Below are 15747 nucleotides of genomic sequence, written 5' to 3'. Positions count from 1 at the left end.
GATTGCCCAACTAGGGTTGCAGCTTAGATAATAATAATAATAATAATAATAATAATAATAATAATAATAATAATAATAATATTCTATTGGTCTTAGAACTTAATTACGTGAATACTAATTACTACTACTACTACTACTACTACTACTACTACTACTACTACTACTACTACTACTACTACTACTACTACTAGCTAAGCAACAGCCCTTGTTAGAACAGCAGGATTACATAAGCCCAAACGTTCTAATAGCCCAAATAGGAAAGGAAATAAATAAACTACATGAAAATTAACGAACAAAGAATATAAAACATCTTAAGAATAAAGAATATAAAATATCTTAAGAATAAAGAATATAAAATATCTTAAGAATAAAGACTGTAAAATATCTTAAGATAAGTAACAACATTAGATTAAATATGGTGATATATAAACTACAAAGTCCTCAGGTCATCCTATTCAGTATGTTCAAATGCATCTTCAAGTATTGGGCACTTTTCTCGAGTTTATTGTGGCGATTCTCTGTTAATCGTAACTCCACAGAGGCTGTTAATACTCTCGTGATCCTCTTGTGGACTGGAGAAAGTGCTGACATTGAACATCTGGGGGTTATGTGAGATGTTTTCTGGTTCCAAGTTCCTTGCTGGCTCTGAAATGGAAAGGGTTTAAGGTTTAAAGGTTGCTCATGAGTGGTAGGGACAAGGGACAGTTACAATGACCTAGAGTCTGACCATATATACATATACATATTACATTATTATTATTATTATTATTATTATTATTATTATTATTATTATTATTATTATTATTATTATTAGCCAAGCTACATCCCAAGATGGAAAAGCAGGATACTGTAAGCCCAAGGGCTCCAAAAGGAAAACTAGCCCCGTGAGGAATGGAAATAAGGAAACAGATAGATTAGTGCGTCTGATTGTACCTTCAAACATGAGAACTCATACCTAAGACAGCGGAAGGCCATGGTACAGAGGCTATAGTACAATCATTATTATTATTTGCTAAGTTACAAACCTAGTTGGAACAGCAGGGTGCTATAAGCCCAAGGGCTCCAATAGGGATAGATAGCCCAATGAGGGAAGTAAACAGATAGAAGTGTGGCTGAGTGTACCTTCAAGCAAGAGAACTCTAACCCAAGACAGCGGAAGGCCATGGTACAGAGACTATGGTACAATCATTATTATTTGCTAAGTTACAAACCTAATTGGAACAGCAGGGTGCTATAAGCCCAAGGGGTCCAACAGGGAAAGATAGCCCAGTGAGGAAAGTAAACAGATAGAATAGTGTGGCTGAGTGTACCCTCAAGCAAGAGAACTCTAATCCAAGATAGCACATATCATGGTACAGAGGCTATGGAACTACCAAAAACTAGACACTGGATGGCTTCTCCAACTCCAGGTTTTGATTCTGTGGCCTAAATTCTATACACAAAACGATCTGCGAGTCAGAAGCGGAGCAACTTCTTATCTTGCTTATGCTTCAACATCCGGTATTTGGGTATTCCCGACGTACTATACTCAAGATAATTCTAACCTATCAGCTAGTAGGACACTTTTCTGAGATAAAAGGACACTCCTGCGAGTCAGCACAAACGCGTCTCATTAAATCAAATATTGAGTAATAGATACTGTTCTCTTTAAAGGGTAACTTGATAAAACTTTATTTGAATGTGAGTGTGCACTAATATGTAATTTTATTCTATACTTTTTCCTCTATTTTAGTATGATGGTCAGCACCTAATTAGGGTTTGTAGTAGTCCACTGGAAACGGCACTACTTGGCGACATGCTGTACTTGAGTTCAAAACCCGCTTAAGCTAGATAGTTTCTTGTAGTGTCTGCAAACTTGCCATCCTTGTGAGCTAAGGATGGGTGTTTGGAGGAGCCTATAGTCTACCTGCTGAGTCATCATTAGGCATTGCCTGGCCCTCCCTGGTTCTAGCTTGATGAGGAGGGTGTGAACTAAGGATTGGTGTTTTGGGGAGCCTATACATCTACCTGCTGAGTCATCATCAGCCATTGCCTGACCCTCCCTGATCCAGCTTGATGGAGAGGGGCTTAGGCGCTGATCATATGTATATATGGGCTGTCTTTAGGGTAGTGTCACTGTCCCTTGCCTCTCCCATTCATACCCCACCTGTAAACTGAATTTCCTCCAAAATTTAGGCGTATTTAGCATTTAGTTCTTAACCTCTACTTTTCCTATCGAATAGAATGTGTTATGATCTCTATAACGGTTTCTGTAAGTTTGTATACGGGTGTGAGTGCCAGAAATGTATTGGTGGATATAGCTATATGTGGTTTAATATTTCTTATCCATACTGTGGTCATGCGTATCTATCACAAATTATCTTGAAAAAAAAAAACTATGAAATTCTCAGATTCCAAAGAGGATCTTCTCACTTTCCTCAAGTATTATTTACTTTTTGCTTTTTTACCCCTTTTCTTACCCCATACCGAGATCTTTTCTCCTTTTCTACATTCTATTCATCACTAAAGTGAAAATTTATGAAATGGTAAAGAGAATTAGCTTTGTTTACAGAAAATATTTACCATTAAGTGAAGCTCTTCTCCCTCGGATGATGTAAACCGCCATTCCTATGACGATAGCGACCAACACACAACAGATACTTAGTGAAACTATTGTTATGAAGTTCAGAGCAGTGTCTCTGGTGCTTGGCGTTGGGACAGTGGATGAGACAATGCTGCTTTGAGTCGTGGATGAGACAATGCTGCTTTGAGTCGTGGATGAGACAATGCTGCTTTGAGTCGTGGATGAGACAATGCTGCTTTGAGTTGTTGTTGAACCAGCAGGAAATTTAGTTGCATGGGGATCTGGTGCTGAACGATCTGCAATAGAGTTTTGTTAGATTAGCTTAGCTTAAACATCAACAAAAAACGCAGCAGTTTCTAGTCCAAAGCGGGACAAAGGCCATTTTTCATCATCACGCTGGCCAGTGCGGATTGGTGCTGGCGGTAGATTTTCGTCTGATCGCTCACATTAAACCAACTTAGCATTGGTGGCCTTGACTAGTACAGCTTTGCTGATCTTAGATATACTCAAACACTTTCATCCCGTCAAGGTATCCCCACTGGTTAGACTAGTACAGCTTTGCTGACCTTAGATACACTCAACCGCTTTCACCCCGTCAAGGTATCCCCACTGGTTAAACTAGTACAACTTTGCTGACCTTAGATACACTCAACCGCTTTCACCCCGTCAAGGTATCCCCACTGGTTAAACAGCATAGCCCAAATCAAATCGTAGAGCTAAGGAGATGAATGTTACTAAGAAAGTGAGCCAAGGAAGAATACGAAAAACACGAGATATTAGGATGGGACAGATGCATTTGCTCTGTTGTTAGTCCAAATGACTATTCTTGACTCGACTTTACTTCAAGAGCTGTTTTCCAGGTTCTGTCACACAAGGAAACCCTATGCACTACAGGAACTACAAGATATGTCTGCCGTATACATTCTTAAGTATTTTGAGTATCACACAGCGTACATAAAACTGAAATATTTTTTTAATTAACATTGTGAATATATTAATTTCATGATACAGTATTAGGAATATATAGAAATCGAAGGCTTTCCAAAAGAGGATATAAAAGAACATTGACTCACCACATTGATATTTACAAAATCTCCAGTAGGTCCTTTTGGTGCTCTTGATGCTGATTTTTAAATCATATGACCAATCTACCGTATATCTTCTGTTGCCTGGATTAATTATCACTTCCTTGGAAAGAAAAACTTTGAAAAGACATTGCATTTAAAATTGTCCACAATATTAGATATATCTGTCATATTAAGCTAACAATCATTCGCCTGTTAGAAATATCAATTGTAAACCAATTTTATTATAGTTTTACTTATCAGTTAATGACACATAGAAGCAGAAAATACCTTAATGATGTAACTAACCGCAGGGTTCAGAAATGGTTTCTTTCCTTTGAGTGTTTGGTAGCTCAAAAGTGAGTATGAATATTTATTTGGAATATGAAAGAACAATTAAGAAAGAATTTTATTACCTTATCTACTTCGTTGCGAAGGCTCATGATTCGATAGGCGTGTATCTGTTTATTTATGTTTGTATGTTTGTTTGTTTGTGATTCGCATAACTCAAAAAGTATTTGACCGAATCTCATAAGATTTCGTGGGATGATTGGCCATGATCCAACGACAATTTAATTATATTTTTGAAGTTATTGGGTCAAAGTTCAAGGCCATGTAAAGGTCAAAAACATCTTTTTGATGTATCGTGGTCAATTTTTATCCAATTTGCATGAAACTAGTGCCAAAATGTGCATAGGACATTGTCCTGCTAGGGTATTGTCACTGTCCCTTGCCTCTGCCATTCATTAAGGACTTTTAAACCGTTAAGAGACCCTTTTTGACAGAGATTTTCCAATAAACTAAGTCTTTTGTATTCAAAGTTAACTTAAAAATTTCCTTCTTTGATTCAAAATGAAACAAATATATAACTTTGAAAGCTAAAGAAAGTGTTCACAAAAGAATTGTTTTTTAAAAAGTAATTACCAATAAATTAGATTTTTGTTTTTATTTCCTGGTTGCATCATTATGGTTTTGTGGGGTCAGAGAATTCATTGAGTGATCGAAGACTTTTGATACTTACCGAATGACTTGTATAGATTGTAAATAAATTCCATGTATTTGATTGCAATGAATTGATTGTATATTTAAATAGTCGCTGAGGACTATATAAAACCCGACATCCTTCGAAGGTGATTTCGTTGTTTATATCGCTGGTCCAGGAAGCTAGAAACTTGTGGGAAGATAAAGTAAAGCGGAGTTCGACAGAAATATACGAATCAGTGATGGACTTCTTGTCAACTGGAAGAGAGAATGAGTTTGGACATTGTAAAAGAATGCTTAAAGAAAAATATGTTATAAGACACACTGTAATTTTAACTTTAATTAAAAAAAGTTCTTCATTACTCTGTTAGGAACCAGTGAAAATAACGAGTCTTGAGGAAGTAATATATTGGGAATTTAGGGAAGGGTTTAAGACAGTATATCGCCATTCCAAACATCAATAGGTTAATTTGGTTCATGTAGTAAAAAGAAGCTGCTACGTAGTGTCTCAAAGTCTGAAGACAACGACTGAAGTATAAATATTCAGTCATCATCATCATTATCATCATCATCACCCTACGCATATCGACGCAATGGTCTTGGTTAGATTTGGCCATTCGTCTCAAGCTTGAGGTTTTAAATCAATACTTTTCCATTCAACATCTCCTACTTCACGCCAAACATGTAGGTCTGGGTCTTCCAACTCTTCTAGTGCCTTGTGGAGCCTCGTTAAAAGTTTGGTGAACTAATCTCTCAAGGAGAGTGCGAAGAGCATGCCCAAACCATCTCCATCTACATCTCATCCACATATGGCACTCCAGTAATCTCTCTTATAGTTTCATCTAATAAGTTTAAAAATTCTTTCTAATTTTTGTCATATGTTTAATGTGATAATGAACGTCAAGCAAGCACTTTATTCCGTATTTTCATGACGTCATGAAGGAATTCTTACTGCTGGCTCTTAGCCCAAGTCCTTGGCGAAGGGCTGTGCATGTAGGATTCAGTCACTGGAGAGTGGGCTGCAGTGGTATTCCTCTTTGGTAGTTACATATTTTAATCTCAGTTGTTCATTACTTCTCAAATAGTTTATTTATTTCCTTATTTCCTTTCCTCGCTGGGCTATTTTTCCCTGTTGGAGCTCTGGGTACTGTAGCATCCAGCTTTTCAAACTTTGGTTGTAGCTTAGCTAATAATAATAATAATAATAATAATAATAATAATAATAATAATAATAATATGCAACTGAGCTGCCTTTTTGAATGATACATGCATTCACATTTCAAAGTCTATCGTTTGATTTGTTTAATTAGTTCCTGTGGTTAGTCGAATGAAAATTAATTTTAATAATTTCAATAATAATAATTTTAATGATTACCGTAATGATTTCGTTAATAATAATAATTTCAATATATTGACGTTAATCCCCTTGAAAAAGTGGAATCATAACCTCCGTCGAAGAGGGGGAGACCTTGTGAGATCGGTCATGAAGCTTTGCTGGAAATCCTTCATGTGTTTCGAAATTCATATTAATTTTTTTTTTATTTTAAAGAATCGTTTGCTTCCAAATTTCTAGCAAACTTTGATAGGCCACTTAGATTTTATTTTCATTTCAAGGCATTTATAAGACCCACATTTTTCTTTCTTACTAAAGTATACATACATACATATACCAAAGGCACTTCCCCCAATTTTGGGGGGAAGCCGACATCAACAAGAAACAAAACAAAAAAAGGGGACCTCTACTCTCTACGTTCCTCCAGCCTAACCAGGGACTCAGCCGAGTTCAGCTGGTACTGCTAGGGTGCCACAGCCCAAGTAAGTATCTAAAGTATATCATAAATTATTATTATTATTATTATTATTATTATTATTATTATTATTATTATTATTATTATTATTATTGCTTGCTAAGCTACAACCCTTGTTAGAAAAGCAAGATGCTATAATCCCAAGGGCTCCAACTGGGAAAGTAGCCCAGTGAGGGAAGGAAATAAGGAAAAAAATTAGCAACAAGAAACTTAATGAAAAATAAAATAAAATATTTCAATAACATTAACAACATTAAAATATATCTTTCTTATATAAACTATAAAATCTTCAAAATAACAATAGGAAGAAAAATATATAGTATAGTGTGCCCGAGTGTACCCTCAAGCAAGAGAAATCTACCCCAAAACAGTGGAATACCACAGTACAGAGGCAATGGCACTACACAAGACTAGAGAACATTGGTTTGATTTTGGAGTGTCCTCCTAGAAAGATCTGGTTACCATAGCTAAAAAGTCCCTTTTAACCTTAAAGCGAAGTGATTCTTACCTGCTTGAGCAGACGCAAAGGCCAAAATCAGTGCAAAAGGGAAGAGCAGTAGTTTCACCATAGTTGGTCGTTGGAATCCTGTCAAGAAATTGATCCCAGTTGGTCAAACTCTCTTTTGAGTCCTCTGGAGAAATGAATTAATGGTTCCTCTTTGGCTCGTCACTGAAAAAAAGTTTCACTTGATTTTTTTTTCTTCACTTAATCACTTCTGAAGAAGAGGCTTTATCTTGTTGCCTCTCTGTAGGTTAGTAAAGAACTAGTAAAGAACAAATGGCGTCCTGGGATCAGAAGAAAATGTAAATATAGTTCACATTTCCTACCGGATTTGTAAGATGATTAAACCTCTTCGTTTTAGCAACGGAAATGCAACCAGGGACACTCCAGTAGGCTTGATATGTGTTAGTTAGTAGTCAATTGAAAGGTTTATTGATAAATAAACCCAATTCACTATAATATATAAAGATAATTCATTATCAAGTGCTTTTGAACTAAACCACTCCCGGTTTCATTAACTGCTAATCTGTTTGTTACTTTGTGGATGAGATGACGTCTTGCTGATGACATTTGACATTTCAAAAAAGGATATCTCTTAGTTATTATTAGATATAAAATAAATAAGGTTTTCACTGAAACACTTGCATAAGTTCTTAAGCCATATAATAAGTGAAAATAATCAAAATAAACGTAATACACTGGAGGAGCTGTGAACAGTGGCGGACTACGGGAAAGACTGACTGCAATAATACCAGATAATTAAAATATGAAATGCATGCCTCATGAGATGAAATAAATGCTACATAGTATTCCCTATGCTCCAATAAACGAGAATACTTGCATACATGTATTCCTAACACAACATATATGCTAAATGTGTATTAGCAATAAAGGTACATATAACAAAGATAATCATATATATGTACATAATTATAATGATAATCCATCACCTCCCCTCCCCTTTGCGTTCAATGAGCTATATGAACGGGTATGGCGTCTCGGTGAACGCCGATACTCAGCTTGAGTGCCACTTTGCTGTTATTGACTAGTATCAGGGACAACATACTTCTTCTTTGGAGATTGCTGTGTCTCGTCAGGCAAATGTGAAGGAGAATGAGGTACAGGGCGTAAGAAACGGCAGTTACGCCATAATATTCTTCCTGAGGGTAACTTCACATGGTAGTCTCGTGACCTACCGATGCCCATAATAATGCCAGTCTTATCCCATCGCTTGGAGATAGGGTCTTGGATACGGACATTATCATTGAGTTTGAGTGGTTCCAAAGGATGTGCATGGCTGTCGTACCTTATTTTGGCTGCTTCTGTACGTGATGCTACACGAAGGTCATATTCATTTGCTTTTTCTTGCCACTCCTGCTTGAACGATGATGCATGGGCTGGGATGCATGATCGAAGGGCTTGGCCATGTAATATCTGCGCTGGAGAAAGGCCAGCATAATTAGGAGTATTCCATATTTCCAATAATCCTTTGTCGAAATCTTCGGTGTCGATGTTCCCAGAAGGTGCTACTTTTAGGATAAAATGTTTGACCTTCTTCACGGCTGCTTCGGCATGGCCATTACTTTGGGGATAGTAAGGTGTGGATATCACATCTTGAACACCCCATCGGGTAAGAAAATTCTTGAATTCTGAGCTGGTGAACTGAGGTCCACCATCTGTCCTCAGCCTTACTGGAACACCTAAGTCTCGGAAGATGTGACTGAAGTGTCGTGTTGTTACTTCCGCTGTAGTATTGGTACCAAATTTTACAACTACAGGCCATCCAGATAGTCTGTCAACATACACCAGGAAAGATTTCCCAGCAACACTGAAGAAATCAGCCGATACTGATTCGAAGGGACGAGAGGGGTTTTCGTTGCATAATAGTGGTTCCTGCTGTTGGCTTGGCTGCATTATCTGACATGGCTCACAGGCATGGACAGTATTAGCTATGTCTGAATTAATACCAGGCCAATATACAGTCTGCTTAGCCCGACGCTTAGTCGCCTCCACTCCACAATGGCTGTCATGAAGGCGTCTTAAAATGCTGCGTCGCATATTTAAGGGAATTACTATTCGGCTACCATACAGGACAAGGTCATCATCGGTGTATAAATCCTCCCTTATTTTCCAATAGGGTAGTAGGTCATTGTGGAGATTGTAGCGGTGACTGGGGAAGCCGTTGGCAACGTTCTGGAGGAGTCTTGTGTACGAGGGGTCCTCACGTGCTGCAGTGCGAATCTCTTCCAAAATAAGATCTTGTGTATCTGATGTCTTCACATCTGAAATTGCATCCACAGTCGTGGCTACTACACTCATGAGGGAAAGATGGGTTTCACTATTTAACATATCATCTTCGGACGTTGGGTGGCTCACAGGGGAACGTGAAAGGGCATCAGGGATGCAATGTTCCTTGCCTTTCTGCCATACTGCAGTGAAGATATAGGGGTTAAATTTTCTCTTTCAGACGCTGAATACGTGTGTTTTCTATTGCATCCAATGTATATGTATTCAAGATGGGTATCAGGGGTCTGTGGTCAGTCACCAATGTGAAATGGGGCAATCCAAGTAAGTAATGGCGACATTTATTCATAGCCCAAACTGAAGCTAAACATTCTAGCTCAATGGTGGCCCACCTAGTTTCTGCATCAGCCAAAAATCTTGAACCACACTGGACCATGCGGAAACGGCCTTCTCCATGGTCTTGTAGAAGTGCGTATCCTAAACCATATAAACGAGAAGCATCCGTTTGTAGTACGGTGGGGCAGGTAGGGTCGAAATGAGCCAGCACAGGTGGCTGAGAAAGAGCCTTTTTAACACTGGCAAATGCGGCATCATGATCTGCTGTCCACGTGAAGGATCTCTTAGGGCTCAGTAGCGGCCGAAGCGGATCTGCTGCAGCTGCAAGATTGGGTGAAAATTTTGTTAATTGGTTAGTAAGGCCCATGAATGACCTTAAATCTGTCAGATTTGCTGGCTTTGGAAACTCTGATATAGCTCGAACTTTCTCCTTGTCGGCTGCAATTCCATTTTCAGATAATGTATACCCACAAAAAGATACAGTAGGGCTAGCAATAACAAACTTTTCTGCATTTAAAGTAATACCATGAGTCCTACAGCGAGACAAAACTTTGTTGAGCCTGCATAAGTGGGAATAATAATCCTTATCATATACAAGGATATCATCCACAACCTTGACACAATGTTGGATGCCCTGAAGAGCGATATCGCCTCTCCTGCAGTAGGCATCTCCTGAAGCGCTGAATCCCATGGGTGAACGACGATAGCGATACCGACCGTAAGGCGTGATGAATGTTGTAAGGGCTTGGTCTTCCTCTGCTAGTGGGATCTGCCAGTACCCAAACAATGCATCCATGGTGGAGAAATACCTTGAATTAGGATCAATACTCCTGATTGCACTAAATGGTGATGGTGAAGGATGTGCAGGCCTTAAAACCTGTGAATTTAACTTGCTTAAATCTGTGGTGACACGAACACCACCTGTAGGTTTGGCCACGACCACTAAGGGGTGACACCATGGGGATGGTTGATCCCCAACAGGTTCAATGATGCCTTGTGCTACCATTGTCTCCAACTCGGTCTTGACGTCCTCTTGAAAGGCTAGTGGTATAAGACGCGGAGTGTAGATAGCAAAGGGTTTCACATCCTCTTTCAGGTGAATACGCATAGGTGGTCCAGTCATTGGCTTGAGTTGTGCTCCTTGATGAAACTGCTCCTTTGTCATTAGCACATCGCTATATTCCTTAAGAAAGTATTGCCTGGCTTCCTCAGGTGAGGATGTGGCTGGAGGCGGAGGAACAACGGACATTTGATCACATGTATTAACTTGGCTGACTGGGACCTGACTGGTTCCTGCTGAAGTCCTGCTAAGTTTCCTCTCTTGCATTTGACGTGGGAAGTCCCAGGGAATGATCCTTAGGTGGCGGAGGGCATCATAACACAGTAATGGTGTTGGGAGAGAACTAAGAACATCAATATACCCCTTGTATGAGATATCACCATAAGTCATGACGGCCTCCATTGATCCCAAGACGTTACCTTCCATGGGTGATCCATCGGCGTTGGAAAACTGCAACTCAGGGGGCGGAGACAATTCCTTGACATCAATACCCAATGCTTGTAAGTGTTGCACTCCAAAGACAGTGGTATCTGCACCAGTATCAGGGATAACATTGATCTTCCCTGATTTACTGCCATATGTGACATGTAAATTGATAGGTGGTGAGGGACAACTTAGGGGACGTAAATTAACTGAACGAATGGCTGGAGAAGATATCTTGACAGTGTTCAATTTGGTGTCCTTTAAATCTTTCGACTCCCTTAGTCCCTTTGACTTTTTCTGTGCACAACAAACATCATAGTGGCCAAATTTATGGCAAATTCGGCACTCCTTAGCCAATGCTGGGCATGCGGCAGTATATGGGAAATGGCCAGTTTTAGCACAGTTCCTGCACTTGTGGGATACTGCCTTACATGTGTCACTATTATGCTGTTGACCACAATTCTTGCATCTGCTACTTGAAGAAGGAGTTTTCTCTTGCTGATGAATTTTCTTAGGTTGCTCCGGTTTAGTAAATGCCTTCTTTAACTTCTTGTAGTTTGACACGGCACGCACTGAAGTCTGTGGAGCTTTAAGCTCTGTCGTTGTCTTCTTTGCAGCCTCAAAAGCCCTGCAAGTCAGCTTCACTTCCTCAAGTGTTGTTGTTGTAGGCATGCTAATGAGCTTCTTGGTGAGTTCTTCATTCCTTATGCCAACCAAAATAGCATGTTTCATTTGGGCCTCCACACAGTTAACGCCTTTACATAAATCAACCTCCTCTGAGAGCTGTTGTAAACGAACGAAAAAATCTGTTATTGACTCGCCTTCTGCTTGCTTGCATTGAGTAAAAGCTAACCGACGAAGTGCTTCATTCTGCTGACCCTTTACATAAGTTTCGATATGAGATAAAACATCATCCAAAAGCATAGTTGAGTCTGGTGGAATACCCAAATTGTGTTCTAACAAGCGTCTCATCTCAACACTGAGACATGCCCTTAGCTGTATCAACTGCTTAGGTTGAGGTAAATTATCCAAATCTACCATAACAGCATAATCCTTCCATCTCTGCTTCCCTTCTGTGTATTGCCTATAAGTAACATCATGGGTTAATGGTGGAGGCAAATTTACTGTTACCTTAGGTGTCTGCACAGCTGAATTAGGCACTTGGAGAACACTTGCAGACGATGGTGCTGGGGTAGGGGGCCCTATACCACTTGCTTGGGGTAGGGTATGCCTGGGACCAGTCATAGCTTCAATTAATGCTTTGAATTCTTCCTGATGTCTGACATTGTCTTCTTTTCTTCTTTCTTCATCCTGTTTTCTTCTTTCTTCATCTTTTTTATCCATGTATTCAAACATTTTGCTGATAAAATCCATGGTTGAAGGGGTTGATGAAGGAGAAATAGATCTTGAATGTGTTGGAGATGACGTCATGTCAGTTGGGGTTGGCGATGATGGGGGAGAAACCTCAGAAGTCTTTGGTCTCCTTCCTTTATCGTGTTTCGGCGGCATAAATAGAAAAATCTCACGAAATCCAAAAGAAAATATCACTCAATGCCGTCAGTGGTAACGTCACAATGACGTCACAAACGGTAGCCAATCACCGAGTACAATAGCTCGAGGCAACAGAGCTATGCTGTATCTGGTAACACTGTGACTGCCGTGGCTGTTGCCAGTTGCCAAACCCGCGGTTTACCCGCCCAATTGGGCTACTTTTGAACACCTTACCGCGGGTTATAAAAGAGTGCCGCTACTTGCCTGAAATTGGGCTACTCTGGAAGAAATAAACCGCGGCGCCAATAAATTGTTTAAATGGTCCTTACAAATGCAATTTCTTTTATAATAATTTCAAAGTGGAAATGTAGATCGATTATTCTATTTCAAATTTCAATAGTTCACAGACAGTTTCAACTATCGTTGTAGAGTCAAAAACAAGATTAACCGACACGCTAAATCAGTTAATATGCAGGTATTAACCCAGGTCAGATTCTTCACTCATAGCTTCATTGTCTGCTGAGTACTGGTACTCAAGCCCTGAAGAGTACATGTACCATAATTATGGTACATATTTTAACCCTGCATGCAATGTCTATCAGTTTTTTTTTTTCAAAGTGGGAAAAGGATAAGGAAACTGTTAATTTGTAACTGACCAAGCAATCAAACGTGTCACAGATGCAACCAACATATCCAAACCGACTTTGTTTCCGATTTGCAAGGAAAATTGGGTCAAGGTTATTAAGCACACTGATAACGTTATAAAGGAAGACATGATAAATTATATCTGTATTAGTTAATTCATTAAATCTTTTGTGACAGAACTAACTTCATCGGACGAAGAGTCACCATAACCACGTTTGCTAACTGAACCTTTGTTGTAAAAACTTTTTTTTTCCATTAATTGAATAAATTCTAAAACAATACAATCACCAATGTAAATATACTATATTAAACTTAGTTAATTGAATCCTTTTATGATTATGTTGAATGAACAACAAATCTCTTTTATTTTGCTAATTTTAATTTTGTTAAATGTCATTCAACTAGTATGTATTTATTTTTGCAAAAAAAATATACGGCTTTATTTTCTGTATTTTTGAATAAAAATTATGTAAATTTTTCGATATCATAATCTTCGATAAAAGTTTAGTTGATTGATTTCGATCCCCTCCCCACTAATTTATTTCTATAGTATATAATATCAATAGTTTTTAGTACCAATTTAATGATGGGTAAGTTACTATAATTGGGCTACTTTTGAAGCAACTGCCGCTACTTTTGAGGCTTTGCACCACGGTTTGGATGTCAAGTTATTTGGCAGCCCACAATTGCATGCACTGTTGCACAGGCACAGGCACAGCGAGAGCCGTTAGTCTCCCCTCGAACCCAGCTGAGTATGAATGTGACGCTCTTGTTCCGGCCTCTGCAGATGGCCGACGCACATTAGCACCTAAACTCAGATTGCTAGAATAAACACAGCCCTATATAAAGTCACTGTAATCACAAAACAAAGTCACTGCCAGTGTATACATCATAACGAAGTTATGGTTCACAACTGCTAACGAACTTGGTTACGATGAACACAAACACTTCTTGCATTGTCCAGGCCGGTTGAAGAAGTTCACTAAATGATCGAAATTCACTTATGGCAAATCAATCACTGCGCCATCTTAGTTATCGTTAGATATAAAGTAAATAAGGTTTTCACAGAAACACTTGCGTAAGTTCTTAAGCCATATAATAAGTGAAAATAATCAAAATAAACGTAATACACTGGAGGAGCTGTAAACAGTGACGGACTGCGGGAAAGACTGGTTGCAATAATACCAGATAATTAAAATATGAAATGCATGCCTCATGAGATGAAATAAATGCTACATAGTATTCCCTATGCTCCAATAAACGAGAATACTTGCATACATGTATTCCTAACACAACATATATGCTAAATGTGTATTAGCAATAAAGGTACATATAACAAAGATAATCATATATATGTACATAATTATAATGATAATCCATCAATATCCTCTCTCTCTCTCTCTCTCTCTCTCTCTCTCTCTCTCTCTCTCTCTCTCTCTCTCTCTCTCTCTCTGCTTCTCTTTGTCATCCTTATCTTTCAGCTATATTTACTCCAGCAACGATTGTCCAATTTTACTTAAGTTTAGTTAACTTCATTTGTTTTTTTTTATCTAATTGCCGGGTGGTCAAAACAGTCTAATGTTTATCCTTATTTCTATCGATCATAGGTTCGAGTCCCTGGCCGGGCTGGGCTAGTTATCATGAAAGGGAATTTCCTTGTGCGTCTAAGACTCTAAGTTCCCATGTCAGAGCGAATTCGATATTAAATGATATTAATGGCTGATTTGAAAACAAAATAAACCTCGAGTGTTAGTGACATATATATATATATATATATATATATATATATATATATATATATATATATATATATATATATATATATATATCAAAGCTCATCGCTTAAGAAGCCCTTTCTGTCTACGCTGTTTCTTTGCATCCTGTTGATCCTTTCCTTTGTTATTTCTTCTCTTTGGTTATTTGATTTCCTTTTTATGTCATAATTACTTCTGAAGAATTCTTTGTTAATCCGAAGGCCCTCGGAGAGAGAGAGAGAGAGAGAGAGAGAGAGAGAGAGAGAGAGAGAGAGAGAGAGAGAGAGAGAGAGAGAGAGAGAGATTATTCTCTTATACACTTGATTTAAGGAGTAAGTGCATTTCATTTATGTTTCAGTGTCTGACCCGAATATATTTCTTGCCAGGTAGTAGGTTGGCCAGGGCACCAGCCATCCGTTGAGATACTACCGCTAGAGAGTTATTGGCTAATGAGACTGGCCAGACAGTACTGCATTGGATCCTTCTCTCTGGTTACGGCTCATTTTCCTTTTGCCTACACTTACACTGAGTAATATGGCTTATTGTTTACATAGTGTCCTCTGTCCTCCAACACCTGACAACACTGAAATTACCAAACAATTCATTTTCTCTTAAGGGGTTAACTACTGCACTGTAATTGTTCGGTGGCTACTTTCCTCTTGGTAAAGGTAGAAGAGATTCTTTAGCTATGGTAATCTACTCTTGTAGAGAAGGACACTCCAAAATCAAACCATTGTTCTCTGGTCTTGGATAGTACCATAGCCTCTGGACCATGGTCTTTCACTGTCTTGGAGTAGAGATCTCTTGCTTGAGGGTACACTCGGGCACACTATTCAATCTTATTTCTCTTCCTCTTGATTTTTTAAAGTTTTTATA

At 38.7% G+C, this 15747-nt stretch overlaps 1 protein-coding gene across 1 annotated transcript in view; it reads right to left on the bottom strand.

Annotated features, from left to right (window-relative positions):
- LOC137637526 (uncharacterized) overlaps positions 1-7427 on the bottom strand; it is an 8248-nt gene extending 821 nt beyond the window's left edge. Inside the window, exons 1-5 of the mRNA XM_068369693.1 lie at positions 6925-7427; positions 4649-4866; positions 3637-3751; positions 2563-2859; positions 1-645 (exon numbers count right to left, since the gene is read on the bottom strand). The exon at positions 1-645 is cut by the window's left edge and continues 821 nt beyond it. Coding sequence (XP_068225794.1) covers positions 503-645; positions 2563-2859; positions 3637-3751; positions 4649-4866; positions 6925-6985 — 834 coding nt within the window. The 5' untranslated portion in view covers positions 6986-7427 and the 3' untranslated portion in view covers positions 1-502. The remainder of the gene's footprint in view (positions 646-2562; positions 2860-3636; positions 3752-4648; positions 4867-6924) is intronic.
- Positions 7428-15747: the final 8320 nt, after the last annotated feature.

Source organism: Palaemon carinicauda, chromosome 3, assembly GCF_036898095.1.
Source record: "Palaemon carinicauda isolate YSFRI2023 chromosome 3, ASM3689809v2, whole genome shotgun sequence".
NCBI classification, from domain to species: Eukaryota; Metazoa; Arthropoda; class Malacostraca; order Decapoda; family Palaemonidae; genus Palaemon; species Palaemon carinicauda.
The sequence above is the reverse complement of the archived record's forward strand: the minus strand, read 5'-3'. Positions and strand labels throughout refer to the sequence as shown.